At 45.5% G+C, this 19,405-nt stretch overlaps 2 protein-coding genes across 3 annotated transcripts in view; both read right to left on the bottom strand.

The window, feature by feature from the left end:
• rgs12a (regulator of G protein signaling 12a) overlaps positions 1-15,183 on the bottom strand; it is a 38,027-nt gene extending 22,844 nt beyond the window's left edge. Inside the window, exons 1-3 of one of the 2 annotated variants that reach the window (XM_084691702.1) lie at positions 15,044-15,183; positions 12,564-14,484; positions 10,887-10,985 (exon numbers count right to left, since the gene is read on the bottom strand). In XM_084691702.1, coding sequence (XP_084547828.1) covers positions 10,887-10,985; positions 12,564-14,369 — 1,905 coding nt within the window. In that variant the 5' untranslated portion in view covers positions 14,370-14,484; positions 15,044-15,183. The remainder of the gene's footprint in view (positions 1-10,886; positions 10,986-12,563; positions 14,485-15,043) is intronic. The other variant, XM_084691703.1, reaches the window with a different exon arrangement.
• A 1,295-nt stretch (positions 15,184-16,478) lies between these two features.
• On the bottom strand, positions 16,479-18,659 carry msantd1 (Myb/SANT-like DNA-binding domain containing 1). Its single transcript, XM_084691709.1, has 3 exons — positions 18,157-18,659; positions 17,018-17,308; positions 16,479-16,773 (listed from the first exon to the last, which is right to left on the bottom strand). The coding sequence occupies exons 1-3, from the start codon at positions 18,405-18,407 to the stop codon at positions 16,479-16,481; spliced, it is 837 nt and encodes a 278-aa protein (XP_084547835.1). The 5' UTR covers positions 18,408-18,659.
• Positions 18,660-19,405: the final 746 nt, after the last annotated feature.

The following is a 19,405-nucleotide window of genomic DNA, read 5'->3' as shown; positions in this document are numbered from 1 at the left end:
TTTGATCCTGTTGTTTACTTTGATGCTGTGTCGCTTGCCAGAGTGATGGCCCAACAAAAGCCACATCTTCTAGCCACCCACCAGATGGCCGTAATCATGTTCGAGGCCACAAGATGGTCTTTTGACACAGACCCGTTTTGAAACGTTGTACTGTGGCAGATAGGAAAAAATGTCAAGGCTCGACGGAGTTGAAACAACTGTCCGATACAGAGCACAGTCAGTCACAGTGGGCGCACCATCACAGAAGGACAAGCCTATACGGCTACCATTCCATGTAGGGTTATGGACAGCACATTACACATTCACATTGCTTTCTTCGTCCAACCGTTCTTTGACAAAGGCAGACCTCAGAGGCTACAGCTAAAGTTGGTGACGAGGTCCCATTTACCCATTGGCCGATATCGGCATTGGTCACCAGGCCATTGTTAAGATGCACCCGGTTAACAGCGCCTTCAACCATCTCACAAGTTGAGACTGTCTCCCGCAGGACTATGAAAATAAACGTTCCCCACTGTAGAGATCGCCTAAGACAGCTGTTGTGAGTGGGAGAGAACAGTTGAAGAAAGAGGAGAGGGTAGGATAATGAATAAAGCAGTTGATTTAGCAAACCCAGAATACTTCCCCGCCACACAAAAGAGAGTGAAACTATTCGTTGACTTACTTTGTTGAAGGGCCAGGATTTCTTGAAGGATAGTCTCTTTTTGAGACTCATTGTTCTCTGCCCTGGTGCGCTAGCAGGCAGAAGGATATGTGTGTGTGTGTGAACGCATACCTGAACGCTCCCCACCCCAAAACTGCTAACCGTGTCTGTACAAGTCTGGAAGAGAAATGTAACGAAGTACTGGACAGGGAGGGTGGCGGTAGGGGATTCCATTGCCTATACTCTGCTGCTGTTACGTTGGCAACCGGCAGGGCACCACATAGGACTTTAGCCGACATTGGCGTGAGGGACTGCAGATGAAATAAAGCATAACTCCCTCTGCAAAATGTCCAAACCACATTGCCCCCCCCCCCCCCCTTGCTTCCCCCTCGTTTTTTTCCGGTTAGGGTTTTCTATGGGCATGATTTCACGGGGTGGAGGGGGACTGGCCTGCAAGTAACTTTGGAACAAATGGAAAGCATATGGGTTTTCAATTGTGTATTAAGATTTGTCAAAAATCACTCAACTTCTCTGAAAAGGTCAAGGGTTCGACACTGAGGTTGAACTTTTTACCAAAAGCAATTGGGCTGTAGAAAGGAAAGTATGTGAAACTCGCTCTCAAGTAATCCCATGGACTATTTCAGCAGTTTGAAAAGCACCGTTTCCTTCCAGTAAAATACAAATAAAAAGAGTTTGAAACCTCTGGCACTGCACTGGGTCTCAATTCGCTGCATGCTCCTGCTCTCTGGCAATCTCTGGATCTGTGCGCGAACTGCTTACGACCCACCCTATTTTTCTAAAGCATGGGTGGCCCATTCCGAGGTTTTCCCATAGCTAATGGAGAGGCCTTTTTCTTTCATTTCTCGATTATGAACACCGAGTTCCCATGATGGACTCGCTACCTTGGAACTGTCGTGTGATCTCATGGTCAGAAACAGTTCGGCTGAATTTCGAAGTACATTTAAAAAAAATGCTTTTTAACATGGTGTATCCTATGAACAGCCTTGCACTCTTCATACCAATGAGGTTGTTAATCAGCTGCCTCTCTTTACTGCTGTCATAGATGCTTGACTACAATCACGCATTTTCCCCTCTGGGAACGTCAGAGACCTGCTAAGCTGCGTGTGTGTGTGTGTGTGTACGATGGAAATGCTGTTAGGAGTCAGGTGAACTTGTAAACGGTGGAGAATCCTCCACCTTCTGACTTGAATGACCTCTGACCGCTCAAGGTCAGGGAGTTCACCTCCAAACGACTGACCGTCTGCAGTGAAATGAAAGCCATGTGGAAATATTCAAACTGTCCTGAAAATTCAGTTTAGCCTGCGAGTCGCTGGGGTCTTTTGTACACTTTGTCGACTGATGAAATTCAAAAGGCAGGAACCCTCACACGTGAGACTTCTAATTCGCCAAGTGACATATGGCATGTAAATAACAGCAACATGCAATGGTAACAAGTAAGGGTGTCCTTGGGCAAGGCACTTCACTTGCCTCGGGGGAATGTCCCTGTACTTACTGTAAGTCGCTCTGGATAAGAGCGTCTGCTAAATGAATACATGTGAATGTAGTGGTACTCGCAGATCAAGTTCAATTCAAGTGGGGACAAAGAATCGCTGTCTGCCATCTACCGCAGATGTCAGATTACACCCGAAATATAACATCAAGAAGCGCCCTTGGAAGAGACTTCCTTTTTGGAGAGGGAGGGCAAGGGTGCGGCGACTGATAAGATGGAAGAGACATTTCTTCCCAAATCAAGTGAGGAGGGGGAAAAAAAGCATCCTCTGGCGAAATGTGAGTGCAGAGTCAGGACAGACAATCTCGTGTGTTTGCTTTTTAGATTAGGGAGTGCTTGAGACGGGACACAACATTTTTTTCATTCTGAAAATAGCGTTAGAGCCAGTAGATCTGCTAGACCCATCGCATTATCTTGAATCAGATGAGCTCACAGTGTGTCTGTGTGATGGTGTGTGTGTGTGTGTGTGTGCGTGTGCGTGTAGGCCAGAGTGAGGGATCAAGGATAGTAAACAGTTTTAACATAATGAGCTTTTCCCCAACTCTGTGGGCAGAGCGTAGGAGAAAATGAAAATGAGGACGCGCCAAAGATGATCAGTTTGCACCAATTAAATTCTAAACTTGACTCGTCCATTATAACATAACTGCCAGCTGAGGATGCGACTTGTATCTTTTTGGTCTGTTTGGTCTGTTTCAACATGAACAGAATCACCAAAGTCGGTATCACTGGTCTAAATAAGGAACTAGCATCTTGGCGGTCAATCAGTGTCCTAAGTAATGCCTTTTAGAAACAAGAGGGCCTTTTGACTGTCACTGGAGACTGCACTCATTTACAAGACACCAGCCACCATTGTCATGTGTCATCGCTTAATCTCCATGATCTGAGTTAATCACATTGGGTTCTCCCTTAGAGCAAGCTACTTAGTCGCCACAGATGGAGACAACTTTAATGTGTTGAGACGGGTTGTACCTGTGTCATTCTGTATTACGTATTACGTTTTGGACAAGGCTTTGTTTATTATTTGTGTTTAGCTATGTTGCACCTGTTCAATTGTGTGTGTGCGCGCATGTGTGTATTGTTTTCAGTCTTGGATGAAGCTAGGTTAGCTTTATTTAGGTTTGGCGGGGATAGCAACACCAACAGCCGCTCGCCGCTCCCTCCCTTTGGAACTCACTCCTCAAACCCATCAGAGACTGAACCGAACTGTCAACTTTTAAATCATTAGTTAAAACGCACCTTTTTAGATCTGCTTTTAATGTGTAAAAATGCTGTGATTTTATATGATGTACTTGTTTTATGTTTATTTTAACCATGTAAAGTGACTGAGTATTTTGAAAAACGCTATGTAAATAAAATGTATTATTATTATTGTTATTATGAACAGGATTACTGCATGTTGCTGCATTCCTCTCTGAAGAACTGTTTACCTTCCTCACTGCTGATGCCCTACTTCTCTCAGGGCCAGGGAGATGAGAAGCTAAAGCTAATTCCACTCTAACCTTGACTGAACCATAACAGCTACACATTGACCCTGACACTGTAACACAGGCTTCATTACCCACAGCTGCAAGATTGTTCGTCAATGCAACACATGCGATTCCAGGTTGGAAGCTGAAGTGAGGAATTATGAGTCATAGAATCCAACCACAAACCCGCACCGTCCTGAAAACTGTTACACAAGGTATGGATTTGGAGACCTCCAACCCAGGGAACCCCCTTGAATGATGGTATGAAGGCTCCCGTCCTATAAGCCTTCAGGGTAAGCAGCTCAGGCCACATCAGACAGTACCACACCCTCATACCCCTTTTTTCTTCCACAAACGACACCAAAAATGGGCTTTCCAACCTGAAACCTGACCCGTATAATTAGTCTTTGGATACACCCCCCACCCCCTTTCCTGGCCACCAAAATAACTCAAGTACAGTGGAATGTAAGTGGTGTTTCCAACATCAGAGTTTTTGGGTGGGTTTGTTGTATGATGAGAGGGCTTTCCAATTGACTTGGGTTTCTCTAAAAGCATAGCAAAATAGACCATGGCATCACATTGAGGATGGACAAAGTCACGGTGGTTCACTTCCTCAGTAGGATTCTCTATGCCCCGACCTTATGACCCACGGTTTAGTTCTGCGGGTTGTTGTTTGGGAACCTGAGCTGGCTGAAGGAGATGGGGGGGGAAAGGGGGGGAAGGGGATATTGTTTAAGTTGGTCTCTCCGCCCCAACCCACCCCCCACAAGCTAGGGCCAGGGGATGCCGTCTAGTCCTCATGGGTATTTGGCAAGGGAACAAGTTCAGGGCAGCTCTCAGCGGGTCAGAAATAGACATTTCTGGAGGGAAGAGCACATAGAATAGGACAAAGTCAATATCTTTGTTTATTTACGCATTTTACTGCGAGATGTCTGGATGATAGAAAAGTCATGTGTTTGACGCAAGTGACAGAAAGGTACAGCCAACTAAGGTGATCCGAGTATGTCTGAATTCTCCCATAATATCATTAAATATGCTTATCTATTCATGATCCATCCTTTCATCCACTAAATCCGTCTGGGTAATGTGCTCAGCCTTTGAGAGTTTGAATATTAGATCAGCGGTGATGATCTAAAGGTCAGTTTTCTTTTTAACCTCATAATGGCATAGGTAGAAATGTGTGGGAAGGTGATGAATGGCTAGATCTGAATTTGCATGCAGGTCGTTACTTCCAACACACTGCAAAACAACCAAAGCTTAAGCTGCTGCCGGTTACAGCAGGATCTCCAGGATGTCTGTGCTCAACCCAAAGCAAGTAGGTCCCAATGGGCTGACTGCGGCTAGTGAGTCATTCCAACAACAACAAAAAATCACTGGGAAAGTTATTGTTCAGGTTGCCAAACCACCTGTTTGGCTGCATTGGGAGACAACCACTGACAGCATCGGGAGAATCCCATAGCTTTCCAAGCGATCCATGTGTAGGACTTCCAGAGTGTTACAGAGACAGGACCTTGGCACGGTTCTTAGCTGTTCTCTGCCAACGCAAGGCCAAAAGATAGCGACCACATTCACTGGGTTTCTCTGCCATACCCTCGCTGTATCCATGCTCGTTCTAACATGACAGCCTCTGTTACTCAACGTCAATGGAACATCTGCGTACATGTCCAGACACACTAAACTGGTTCATATGTCTACGCTTCTTCTAAACGAAGACCATCTACACCCTTGGTGTTGGGTTGCAAACATAGCATGAATGTGAGTAACTGTAATAGATCCAAAAGTAAATAATTGGATTGGGTTCGCCAAGGAGCGGAATCATTTCAAAAGCCTTCATATCTGGAGAGGGAGAGGCTGTCTAGGGCAGTGAAAACAATCGAAAATCCAGTCTTGTTGCCGTCCAATATCCACATTCTTGACAGCAATGTTGACAGATGATGTCATGATGGTGTCGATATGACATCCTCCTAAGGTTGTAGACCGCAATGTTCAATGCACATAGACAAACCCTACCCAACACATGCGAATCTGACCTGACATGGTCAAGACGGAGGGGTCTGTTTTCTCTGGTTATCAAAAAAGCCAATCCCGGCCACCACAATCCCATTGGGTAGCTGGGCATATTGTATTTATAATCATGTCCCTGAGCACAGCTAGCAACTTGGCTAACTCCAAGAAATCTTCCATATTAATGTACAGCCATAACGTATTATTTATTTATGATCCCAGTTTGTGGGTAGAGAATATTTAATGCGACGAAAGGGAAAAAAATCCACAGTGGAGACATTTAGAAAATGTCAGCCTGCTTGCTCTTTACATCCCATAACGCTAGCCCGAGGACATATTTTGAGAGAGCGACTGTCCACCCACACTTCAGAGCGTGTCCTGTGATGTCAGCGAGATAAACGCGTGTCATGCTCTCGCACCGACTGCTAATCTCCAAGAACAAACCTTTCGCATTTGTCTTTTCTAGGGAAAGGGACATACGGCGGAGTTTCTATATCCAATCCAAAATTCGGTAAAAAGAAAACATTTCATGAACACAACACAAACGCAGACATGTTTGGAAATCTGGCCTGGGGACAAACACAGAACAAGCTGGGAAAAAGGGGTGGACAACAACATTAGTGCCTAGATGTGTTGGTGAGACCAAAGCAGAACTGACTAAGAGCAAGCGTGAATCACAGGACAGAAAAGGGGCAGTGCAACCCACAAGCAACCACATCAAATCTAACCTCAAACTCCAGCTGCATCATGGCAGGCTAAAAATAAAGTTTGGGACAGATTCTATTTGACAACACAAAATCTCCATTCCTTTCCAGCAAACCTCACTCCCTCTGACAGCACTAACCCATTTCCAAAGGGTCACTTGTCAAGTGAACTCAATACAGCTCAGTTCATTCAAAAGCCACTAATGAATAGTTGATGAGTGGCAGACATGAGAAATTGCTCATCACTTCACAAACCCTATTAGTATGATGCCTAATTGGAATGCAGATTGTGCTACAGTACACAAAAGGCAAAGCGGTGCATCTGCACAGAGCAGCACAGTTTGTTATGAGCACATGAGAGCCATGTTAGTCTGGAACCTAACCAAAACATTCCTCAGACAGACCACACAAGCTAACCACTGTGAGGCACTTTGACGATGAAAAATATAAACCACAGAGCCCAAAGAAGGGGAGAACCAGCTTCAGCGTAAAGAAAGATACCAGTAGTAGACATGATACATACGGTAATTATTCACAACAGAGGGATGAAATGCAAAGTGACTGAGGAAGAGAGAGAGTGGAGGGAGAGACTTACAGAGTTGATGGTTAAAGTTTGCTCCATGTATGGCGCTGTGTGCATGTGTATTTGGCTGGCGTTCACCGCTGCTCCGCATGCCCCGTGTGTGTAAACGAGTCCATTCGCCGGCGCGCTCCGTCGAGAGTGTGTGTGTGCGCGGTTGCAGGAGTGAGAGCTCAAGAGGGAGGGAAAGCGTGCATGAGAGCCAGAGATCCTGACAGCTACTGGGAGTTCAAACACTCCCTCTCTCTCCCTCTCTTTCCCTCTCTCTGCTCCTGCTGTTGCCCGATTCCTCTCTCTTGCTCCCTCCCTCTCACTCGCTGTTCCCTCCCTCCCTTCCCCTCGTCTTTTTTTCCCTCCTCACCGCTAGTGCTACGCCCCCGGGAGTTTTCCAAGCCCAATGCAAGCACGCCGACCTGTGCATTTCTACACACCTAGACAGGGACTTGAAGCAACTGGTTCTGAGAGAGGGGACACAACTAACACCTGGTGTGTGTGTGTGTGTCTGCGTAAACAAACCTGCATTCTCTCTGCCAAACGTAGACACAGGAAAGCTATAAAATGCCCTTGCAAATACACAGGCGTTAGCTGCAACACTGCAGCAGAAAGCCCTCTCCGTTTCAAGTCTTTCAGAAGTCCTGTCAACTGGGTTATGTTTGCTGTTCAGCATTCCCAGCAAAACCGCATGTGATGAGTTAGAAAGGGAAGCTTGTGATGAGGAGGGAATTGCAGGTTGGGGGGGGGGGGGTTAGAACTTCTGACAGGTGTGCCTAAATAAGCGAGGAGATAAAAAGGGGGCACATTCTTCGACTTGCCCAAACAGCAATGAAAATGGCAACAAAGGCTCAGCGTGCAACAAGCGTCATCTCTCTCCCTCTCCCTCTCCCTCTCCCTCTCCCTCTCTCTCATTTAAGAAACAAAATATCCGCACAGACACAAGATGAGTCAACCACTGATCATGACTTCTTCTTTGCTGAACAAAAAGACGAGTGGGACAACTGAGAATCCGACCCAAAAAAAACAGCTCGACAAAAGGTTGCACAAGCTACGTGTCACAGGCGTCGTGCGATTATTATTTTTGTGTGTGTGTGTGGATGGGGGCTACCGGCTGCATCCTTCACAGTTGCGGTGACGCACAGCACTGGCCACAGCAAAAGGCAACAGGGCCGCACGGCTGCGTATCACTCTGGGCTTCCTGGCTGGGGACTGCTCAGGGGTCTAACCACAGCGGAAGGTTCTAGAACGGGCCCGTGACGTCCCCCCGCAGTCCAGAGCGGTGCCTGGGCCTTATCACATATGGGATACGCTCAGCTTGAGAAATATGTTCCAGAGGAGCCAGGAACGGAGGAGCGGAATTGGGGACGTCGAGGCTAGACCTCATTTTCCAATGTCTCGTTATGACATGCCAAGCAACAATGAAGAATGTGCATCATCAAGCATTTAGTGCCCCCTTTTCTGTTTTGCTACAGGGCCACAGCTAAGGAAGGAGTAATTAATGATATGTGTCCACTGAAACCAGACCTCATCTCTTCTGGCTACCCCTCGCTCCTGTGTGATGAATTACTAGATATTCAAATAATGGAAAGACATGACTGGAAGGTAACTCAAATTTTATTATAGATTTTATGAGACAACCTTTTCCATATAGATGTAGTTACCTGTGTATGAATCGTAATCCAACTGGCATGGTAATGGTCTGCCTTTTCAGAGACTTTGGCGGAGCATCATTGATCTTTGCAAATCCTTGATGAAGCTAAGCCCTTGAAGTGCAAACCAGGGGGTGGTCAATAGGTGGGGATGTAATTGCCTTTGGCAACCATAGAATTCTTTGACATGCAATTATAACCTGAAATGTATAGGGCCCACCATGACTTGAAACAGCAAGGGTAACTTGCAGCGCTCTTTTAGTCATGGTTGCTCTGTTTTTCCCTGCCCCACACAGGGCATTTGTGAAATGGTCAAAAGGCGCGAGATATCATCTAACCACAGACATGCTAACAGTAACAAAATCCCCAAGGAGCTCAGCTTTTCCGTCTGAACTGCCACCCTTGTTCCCCACTGAACTTCCCAGGCTCCCTTACAGGAACGTTGTCTCATGCAGCTGGAAGACTGGAGACTGTCTGCTGCTCATGGTGTGAGTGTGTGTGTGTGTGTGTGTGTGTGTGTGTGTGTGTGTGTTTAAATTCACTTAGCCCCACTCAGCCACTGCCCAATGACCGTAATGTTATTTGGCTCTTAGACTAGACCCCAGTCCCACTGATCCAGGAAGCCATTAAAGGAATCCTGAAACTGCTCTCATTGATCTCAAAGTTGACTGGAGATTCCGACACACTGTAGAGGGAAGTCCCAAACATGAAGGTGAGCCTCTAACCCAAATGTTGTCATCTCTGGCGTATGCAACTTCTGTACAAGGATTCTCAGCATCTAAATATAGAACACACTAAAACTTAGTAGGATAGGTATTACAAATGTGAAAAAATAGACTTAATGACTGCTTTGGACAGCGCAAACTCTGCCAAAAGTGTCGCCATTCCGCTCAAGAACACGAAATGTATTGTCTTCAATAGGAAACTGCTCATAACGCAGCATTCATTCAGACAATGTCATTCTGATCGAGCCAGAGGCAAATGTTATGGAAATCGTATGGCATATCACATGGTGCATTATTTGATTATAGCAACAAGGCGTAAGGGCATCGCTTTGTTCAGCAGTTTTCCCTCCCTCTTTGCTGTTTGCATCCAGTCATGTGCAGACAGTTAACATATTAAAACTCAGGCCCCATAGACTGCTATCGCTGCTAATGCTAACATGGGAAAGTCACTGTATTGACGTCTTAGACATTGGCAGGATGTTCAACACCCTGTCTCTCTCGATTGGTGTCACGACAGGAGCTGACCCAGAAGACGCTGTGAGCTAAGCAAACACAACTCCCCTGTCACACCAGGAATTTGAGATGGACCAATGACATCATCGCTACAAAACAAGCTGGTTGTGAAATTCTGCCAGTCGTAAAATGGAGTTCCTGGTTCGGGGGGAGGGGGGGCACACTGACCAAATGAGCAGCGTGTTCCCACCTTTTTAATAATGACTCACATCAGTAGGTATGGGTCGAAAATGTGAAGGCAAAACATTTCAGAAGTGCAAATTTGACTTAAAAGTAAGGCAAAACATTTCACCACTCACCATTCAACTAGGAATGATAACTGACCGTTCATATTGGAACCTGTCCGTTTAGCCATGATTCATACTCTTACGGTTGACATTTATGACAACCTGTGAAAACCTTTTATGATAACAATAGACCCATTCAGCGTGCGTCGGGGGTGAGTCTAGAGAGTGGGTTTACAGTGGGTGTACATCTGTGTTAATGTGCACTATCAACTGGCACTCCACAGTTTGCAGTGTTTAAGGTCAAAATAAGAACATAACACAGAAAAAGGTGAAGTAAAGTAGCCCCGCAGTAAAGTGAAGTAAAGAAGGTAGGCTCGCCGTACAATCTCAAACAGGAGAGAATGTGAGCACGTCATTCAGCGGTGCTCATTAGCAAGGCCAAACAAACAAGGGCCAATGCCTCGGGCCCACACAAAGACCACTTTGTGAGCCACCCCCGCCGCAAGCATGGCACCCAATACAGAGTTCATAGGCAACGGAAATGAAAGGTCGAAAGAGAGCTGAAACTGGGACAGAATGCAGGGGGAGGGGGGGGGGACCGCAAAAATTTGTGAAGCTGACCAGCTCTTCTGCATACAGGCTTAGTGAGATAGAAAGTACAGTTTGACGACAGGGCAAAACACTTCATTGTAAGCGTCCATTGTAGTACAGAGCCATTTACAAAGTGCCATTGAATTATATTATGCTGATTGAATTAGAGGTGCCCTCTGGTTAAGATGCTGTGTACTAATTAAATAAACAGATGCTTGTAAGGGAGCGCTGGTATACATTAACATAGAAGAAGAAAATGAAGTGAACTGGACACGGTGCTTACTTCGAGGTCATCCAACGATCTTGCCAGGCTCATCCGCTTGTTCCCAAAGGACCGTCGGGCAGAAGCACGGCCGACCCCAATGCCCCAGAATCTGGAGCTCTGTCATGGAACAAGGAAACGTGTCGTTGAGCCCACATACGACTTGAAATACCCCTTGTCAGCAAAGTTAAATACAGGAATGTATATTTTGATGAGCATCCTCAAGTGAAGCAACATTGTTACGCTATCAACACAGGTTTGAAGCCAGCATTTGCTATAGTTCAAAAAAAATAAAAAAAATAAAAAATTTGATAAATATGCAGATATGTGTAAGTGACATCACTGCTTTTGAATGAATTGTGACAGATTTGCCTTCAGAACCGTTGGTCCATATGCTGTGTCCTTAGCTAATGGGGGTCACGACATGCACTGCTGCCTAACTCTACCCCCCCCCCCCCCCCCCGCGCGCGCCCCACCGGGACTGTGAATGTGATTCACCACTCATTAAGACGCATGTGAAACATCGGTAGCATTAGTCTCACTAATGCAGAAGGGGGAGTATGAGGCTAAGAGTCAGACGCTGCAAAAAGAAAAACGGGCTGTCGGGGCATTCGGACCGGCCTATTACAAAAGCTTTCAATTCTACTTTGTTCGTTTCATTGTTACACCTTAAAACAGTTGATATCTTTACTAAATGCCGAGCGAGCATGAAAAATGTATTTTGCCGGGAGGCCTACTATTATGATGGTGGGTGAAGCTGAGACTAATGTTTGAGCTGGTATAAAGAATTGCGGGTAATTACCACCATATCACATGGGCTCTACCCTGTAATTTGCATGGCTTCCTGTGTAAAATTGCCTTGGAGCTGAACTGCCAAAGACCATCATGATGAGACAGATGCACCATTCATCCGCTGCTCTTAGGACAATAACTCTTTCTTGAATAAACAAGGAAGGACAAACAAAGCCACAGACACAGGGCATGTATTCCCACGTCACCTTACTGGGATACAAGGAAAACATTCAGGAGGTCTTTCCCTGCTCTCCAATTTCCAAAATGGTCTAGAGGAAAATGTGTTTCTTTTCTCCAAAAGTGGCATTTGGGGAAACTACCCTCTCTATTTCGAAACAGAAATGCCTTTCCTAAAACACTATATAGTAGAAATTGTGCTGTAACTTTGTCTTGTCTATTATGACAGCATCGTCAATCATGAGTGATAAGATATAAAGTAGCCCACTGGTATTGCGTGTCACCTTCACTGGTTGCTAATGAAACAGGGACATCTGGTGGAGAATAAGTTAAAGCAGGTTAAACAGGAATTTGTGACAATGGCATCATTGAGAGCAACGAACAGGTGCCTTCACAGCTCCATTCACAGGCAATTGAGTGTTGAAATGGTCTTACTGGTCATATTAAGTGTCAACAGACCTTACACCCTTTCAGTGTCTGGAAACCTAACTCTGACCATTTAATAGTTCCTGTGAATCAAGTAAAAAAAACAAAAACTTTAAAACAGATGTTCAGCAGAAAGACCTGCAAAGGTATTTTGTGAAACACAACATTCACAATCATTACTATCTACCATAGTAAAGTCAGAAAGCTCCTTTGACTCATATAATACCAAGTGATGCCTTTGCTTCTCCAAATGCTATATAACCTGCACTATCAAACAAAGATGACTAAATGGATTCAACTCACCTTCATATTCCCATCCTTCCGGTACTTTCCACTCTGCTGTTCTCCATTAAAGCCTCTTTTGGTCCACTCCCCCCTCTGAGGGACCTGTCTTGGGGGCAGCATCATGATGGCCATGGCCTCAGCTGACTGGTACCTGTCTGCAGGTATTTGGTACATAGGGGGTGGCAGCACACCTGTGTTGCTGCTACAGCCTGACCAGCTCTGGGTAGAGACAGCCTGAACGTCCGGGTCTCCATTACGCCCCTTGGGCCACCTCTGCTTGACGGAGAACCACTTTTGGCTACTTCGGAGCGGGCCTACGAGGAAGTTCTGCTTTTTACCCAGAGGCAGTGGGGGAGGTGGGGGCTTGAACTGGAACTCAAGCCTGGGTGGGGGACCTCCATACAGACTGGTTAGACAATCAGGGCCCGGTAGAGATTCCGAAAGAGAATGTAAGCTACTTTCTGGATTAAGGTGATGGCCATTTTGCATGGGTCTGGAAGGCTCTTCGCCAGAAAGGTAATCCCAGGGACAGCTGGGGAGATGACCCCCGGGGTCGTTTCTGGGGGCAACGGGGAAATCCCTGTCCGCTCTCTCCTCAGGGGGGGAGGCGTTGCCGATCCCGCTGTCTCCATTGCTGCTGCCGCTGCCCTTTTTGCTGCCACGGCCATCGTTCTGGGTCTGCTGGTGAGCTTCCTGGTCTAATCTGGCCCTCAGCTTCTCCACAGCTGCCCCCATGTCGCTGTACAGGACCGACACAAAATGGAGGATGGATTGAGGGGTTTGGGGAAACTCCAGGCAACCAAGGACGTCTGGGTCTGGCGTGCAGTCAAAGCCAAACCGGCCGGCAACACCCAGATGTAAACCATGGTGGGCTAAGTCGGGGTCGATAAAAAAGACATGACACGACGCCTTCACAGGACCGTTCTCCAGGATATGGCCGTTGGTGATGTTGGCCGTAGTGACCAGGCAGAAGAAGCGCCTGTCTTCAGCACACACCGACCCCAAGACGAGGTTCTCAGCCGGGAAGGCAGCCAGCACGGCTCCGGCGTCGTCGCAGAGGCGAATGCAGTCAAACATAATCTTCATCAAAACCAGCTTGTGGGTGTCCTGCTCTGTCCCCAACTGGCGTATCCGGCCACGGATGACCTGAAGGCAGGTGTCCTCGGAGTCAGTCATGTTCAGGGCCAGTTCCGTCGAGCCCAAGTAACCCACCACCACGAGCATGTTTAAAATACTCCAGTCTGCGTCGGCATCATCTGGGTCAGTGAAAACGCAGTCGGTATCCCCGCCTCGGGGTGTCTCCTCGTCGCGATGAGGTAGCGGCGTGGAGTTCCAGGTTTGCGCCCAATGGGACATGTCAGGCTCTGACACAGGCCTCTGTTTGGCAGGGGTCCCATTTACTGATTTACAGGGGGAATTACCGGAGTTGTCGGAAACAGTGCGAATAACCGACCTCTTCGGGGAAAGTCCTTTTGTGTCTGTATGGCCAAAGTCCTCATCACTGCCCATGGACTCCAACTGGGGCCTGACGAGCACAACCAAGTGCAGGGGACCTTTACAGGTGCCAATCAACTGCACTACAGCCTCGTGGGACGCCTTAGATACGTCGGTTCCGTTGACACTCATGATGCGATCCCCCTGCTTGAGTCCCACCTCATCTGCGGGGCTACCTTCCAGAATACCACTCAGGAGGCATGGCCCTCTTCCTGATATGGTAAACCCATATCCTGTCCGACCACGGACCACGTCTACTCCTCTCAACTCATTGAGTGAGTTCAGCTCCAGCCGCCTCCGTGCTCCTGCTGGTTGAGCCAGCATCTTCATCTCGTTTGCGGGGCGTTCTAGGACGCGGAGCGTGGGAAGTAGCCTTGATGTCACACTGGAGCCGTATCCGTCTATTGCCAACACCAATGTGTCGTTGTCATTATGTATTCAGACACTACAAAGGACAGACACCCATTATAAAAAGCAGGACGATTACTTTGTCGTTATAAAGTAATATCTGTGGACAAACCAAATCGCTTACTCTTTTTTCATGCTATTCAAAGTATATGTCGTTTGTTGACCTAAGTGCATCCTACGCACTAGCTTCTATAGACTGATACAAAATATTAAAATATAGCCTAATATAGTTATTTTCAGTTATTACTAATGTAGTCTACCAGAAGTCCGCTCAAGTAGTGACCGTGTCTCTGGTCTGGACAAACTGCAATTTAAATCCCATGCTGCACACAGCACAGTGCCAGCTGGCGGCCCCCTCCTCAAGGAAAGTCCAATCAAAGCTCTAACTCCATGCACGACGTGGGCAAAGCAAACTACACAGCTCGTGCGCCTCGATTTCGTTGCATTGAACCGTTTATTTTTATATTTTTGTGAACATTTAGCTAATATGTTTAAGACAACAACAAAAATTAGGATTATGTGCAACTACGTCACTCCACACATCTTTATACAATGTAAGCGAATGCTTCGCTGATAAAGCTACTACGAAGTATTACCTCAAAGTTGAGTCTTGTGAGTATAAATCGCATATAACTCAGTAAATCACCGCTGTAACAAATCCGTGCATGTGTCGTTTCCGCATAACGATTTATTTTTTCAGAAGTTTCCCTCCTGTATTCCATATGGCAAAAACAAACACAGCCCGCCTCCAGTCATTGTAGGTAATCACAAAGCGTCTTTCATAGTAACCATGACACCGTAACGTCCCAAAGCACGTGATTTGTTTCATTGGTCAATCCCCCCTGCCTGTCAGGTTCAATATTCAAATATTTGTGGTGATACTATTGGCTATGATTTGCAGAGTGCGGACAGACTGGATCGATGCAGCAAATGTAGCCTACGTGTCCCACAAACCGCAATGCAACAAGGTTGAGAAATCGAATGTTATTCCGTTGCATATAATTACACATGTGAAATACTCTAATAGAGGGAACACGTTATCATCGACAATGACATGTAAAAAAAAATGCATAACGATTTCAATACCAGTTCATAAAGACGTATTACCCAATTTCGCGCATTTGACTACATTTTAATGTGGGTTAGGTTATGAGAACCTCCGCAGCCACATTCCGGTTAACAAATAATATGTGTGCTTTGTGATCAAAGGGCTGAAAAGGAGGCGAGGGTAGTCAAATCACATGGCTGATCCCACATATACGCCCTGTAGCAAGAACAGTTGGCTATGCTAGCTCAGAGTCATCCATGGGAATAATAGCCTATATTGCTCAGCAACGTTATCAACAGCTGTATAGCACAAGTAAACTAAACTTAAATTGACTGATTTTAGATATAGCATAATTCGACACAACTCTTACATGAACCTGAAAAACATGAAAATGTTTACTTTAATCTCTCTCTCTGAGGCACGTCTGATTTCAAACCTGTTCATAGTCTAATCACTGGTCCTCCCACAGAACTGCTGCTTAAGCCTTATGCAATATGCTCTTTTAAACTCCTCTCACATAATGTATAACTCTATGTGAGGCCTGTACTTGGCTTTGTTTATGTTGTCTTATACTCTTATGTTAGAAAAGCAATGGCAATTTGAACAAAATTAAAGTCAATAGACCTCAAAACTGTCATTTAGTTCAAGACAACACAAAATATATTCATCAATACACATTACATGCATTATTGAACCACCCTCAGTAATGTACAATGTGCTAATCTTTAAAGATGTCTTGTTTTGTGTATGGCCCCATCTTGTGAACATTAGAACTTGTATATTCTGTGTGATATTTAGTAGTCTTCATGCTATGACTAATCAACAGACTTTAGTCCACGACCTGACATTTTCCCCATCTAGCTAAAAAGCCACACTAAAAGATAAAAAAAAAGGTTAAATTTGCTATCATCATATTTGACAATGCCAGTGAGGAACCATTTCTCCTCGATCTCAAACAACTCATGACTGTGGACCCTGACCCTTCAACTCTGTCCCGTTTCTTTGGGCCCACCCTGGGCCCAGGTTTTGGGTGGGACGGTGGGTAGCTGGATCATCTTCTCCAGCAGGTTCATCATGCGGTCCTGGAGCTGCAAGCTCTGGACCTGGTGGAGGTTCTGCTGATGCATGACCCTGCGGACCTCTCTGCAAGTTTCCTCCACCGCCCGGCTCACTTTCTTCTGCTCTACCAACATGGCCTCCATCACCCTCAGCTTCCTTCTCTTCAGAGACTGCTGCTTGGTCTCAAGTCTCCTCCTCTTTAAATGTGGCACATGGACACTAGACACGGATAATATTTTCATTTTGAGAGAAGTTAGACTTTTAGGGAAAAAAAATGTGTACAAATGTGTTCAGAGACCTAAACCCATCTTAAATGACATTTTGGTATATCATTTTATCTAAAGGGTAACCAGTACAACCCCAATTGCTATAAAGCTGCTCTCTGAAACCATGACGCATAGCATTTTAATGTATTCAAAACAGGTAAGAAAATCGTATTAGCCCCTGGCCTGGTTCCCTTTACCTGGAAAGTTCTGGAGAGTCAACACTGGCTGAGGAGACCGAGAACTCGTCCTCTTCTTCTTTCATCTCCTTTTCGTCAGATGTGCCTGTGTATTCAGGCAAGAAGCCCAGACATATGGTCTCTGGCTGAGACAGTAAGTTCTCTGGCTGCGAGGACGTGGACGGACCGGGGGACTGTCGTTCTAACTCGTTGGTTTGTCCATTCTCAGTGACCTTGGTGAATATCTTATCTATGGCTTTGTAGTACGGCCATTCTATTGTCAAACCTTTTGCCGTCATGCATTTCTGTCTCCTGTTCAAGAAGTAAGTAGGAGTAAGTTGTGTTAATTTGAGTGGTCAGTTAACATTAGTGAGCCAAAGACCCAATCAATTCTGTGTCTCACTTGTACCTTGACAAATGTACATGGCAAATCTTGTGTTGGCACAGACAAAGTGGTTAGAGAACAAATCCATCTCCTAAGTATAAAAGGCAGGTTTGTGTGCGTGTGTGTCTGTGGCTCAATTATCGCAGGAACCAGGCACTGTGTGAAGTTCAAAATTGGCAGGTGTGTTGCTCAGGACCAAAAGACACGATATACATGTGATGTTGTGTGGATGTGGTTTGCAAAAAAATAAATATAAATACATATGTGGTTTCACCTCCTTGTTGAGCTTCACTAAGTGATGGAGCCATGGACAACGGGCTAGTGATAAGTTCAGATCAGTTTGTTCATTTTTGGGGGGTAGTGGGGTTGTGTTCAACATTCCATCGTCAATTCCCCAAATATATCCACCATCACAAGCATTTAGCATATTCCAAGGAACAAATAATGAATGCACTGGGTCTTTATGTGTAAGTCTGGTAAGTCTGTTGTTCATTCGTTTGCCAAATTACATTTGCATAAGTTCAGTATAGGAAACAGAAATTATTCATTCACCAGACCCAGTCGAGTGGTGAACAAATCATTTGCTTCCTCTACTGACCCAATGCAACAGTTACAAGAAAAATGAATGAAAGACATACCAGAAGACTCAGTTGAGTGGTGAACGAATCATTTCTGTTTCCTGTCATTTCCAACAGGAAAACCTACAAACTATTAAATGGCCATTCAAGAAAATCAAATTTTCCCAAAACAGGTTATTTTGTTTCCTTACTCTCACCTGTATTGGAATGACATGTTTGTGATTTTCATCTTTATCTCCTCCTTGGGGCGATGTTCTCCAGTCAAGCTGAAAAACCTCTGAGACATCTTTTCATAGATCTTGGCATTCCGCTTACTCTTTCTCAATTCAAAAAAGTTTTCTTCCCACAGGGACAGAAGGGTCTTCATCTCTGCATCAGTCCAGTTTCGGGCCCTTCTGTGTTTTTCACTGTTGGCCTGGAGTAGATAGCTATAGTCTTCTGCAGCCATTTTGAAAGCACTCTCCTCCTGATTGTTTGTTGTTGTCAACAAAAATGTAGAGCCTTTAATTGCTCACTTGTCGTCCCTATATACCATAAGGTTTCTCTATTAAGTCTATAGAATGTGGGTGTAAAATGCCACACACCACACTGCCTCTGCTGTTTTCCTGAGCTTAGCTGAAAGAGGACTCAAAATGGGGCCAAGGGCATGGGAGGGATCATGTTAAAAGCTTTTAAAATGGAGACTTGCGAGTGTGATGTCACGTTGCCCTGACAACCAGGCTTGTACCTCCCCCTCTTCAAACCACTCCCTCTTTGCCTGCCTCTCACTTATTTCCATTACCATTACAAAAAGCTTTTAGCTGAAAGGCTCTGGGTGAGACAGATTACACAGGAAACACATTTGAGCCCCCGGGGGAGGGGAACCAGCGCAAAAGAATGAATCATATTTGTGTTTCCTTGGCAACAAGACCTTCAATTTGCCATTCAGTCAAGACAACGTTTTTTTAAAAAGCTTTTAATAACAGACAGATGAGTCTGCAGTAGAGTCTACAAAAGTGATACAATAAACGTGTTTGAGTTTCCTGTTTAAAATAAACTGGGAGTCACTGTTCATGTTTGTAAGCCAACACTTGAACAACCCTCCCTTCCCCCATTATGATATGTAGTTTGCGGAGGTGGCGGTTGTGAGGAGGGGTGTAACACAACACCCACTCCAAACAATCTAACTACACCCCTTTATCATACTGGAAAGCCGTTTAACTTGACCAATCAGAGGAATCTTACTAAGGAACATACTTCTTATCTGCTTCAACCACACAATTGACACAGACGTAAACAAAAACGCAATTGGCTTTTCTTTCACAAGCACACGAACCAAAACAATGCTCCTTTCAGTAAGTATTCTCCACCACGAGCCAACATTTAAGTCATCAGATTAAAATGCGAGGCTCGTCTTTTACTTAACTCCACTGCGTCTTTATAAATGCCTTCCAGTTGCTGTCGTTG

This window comes from Hypomesus nipponensis, chromosome 25 (assembly GCF_054491055.1).
Source record: "Hypomesus nipponensis isolate SF chromosome 25, ASM5449105v1, whole genome shotgun sequence".
Classification (NCBI taxonomy): Eukaryota; Metazoa; Chordata; class Actinopteri; order Osmeriformes; family Osmeridae; genus Hypomesus; species Hypomesus nipponensis.
Note: the sequence above shows the minus strand (reverse complement) of the source record. Positions and strands in the feature narration are given on the sequence as shown.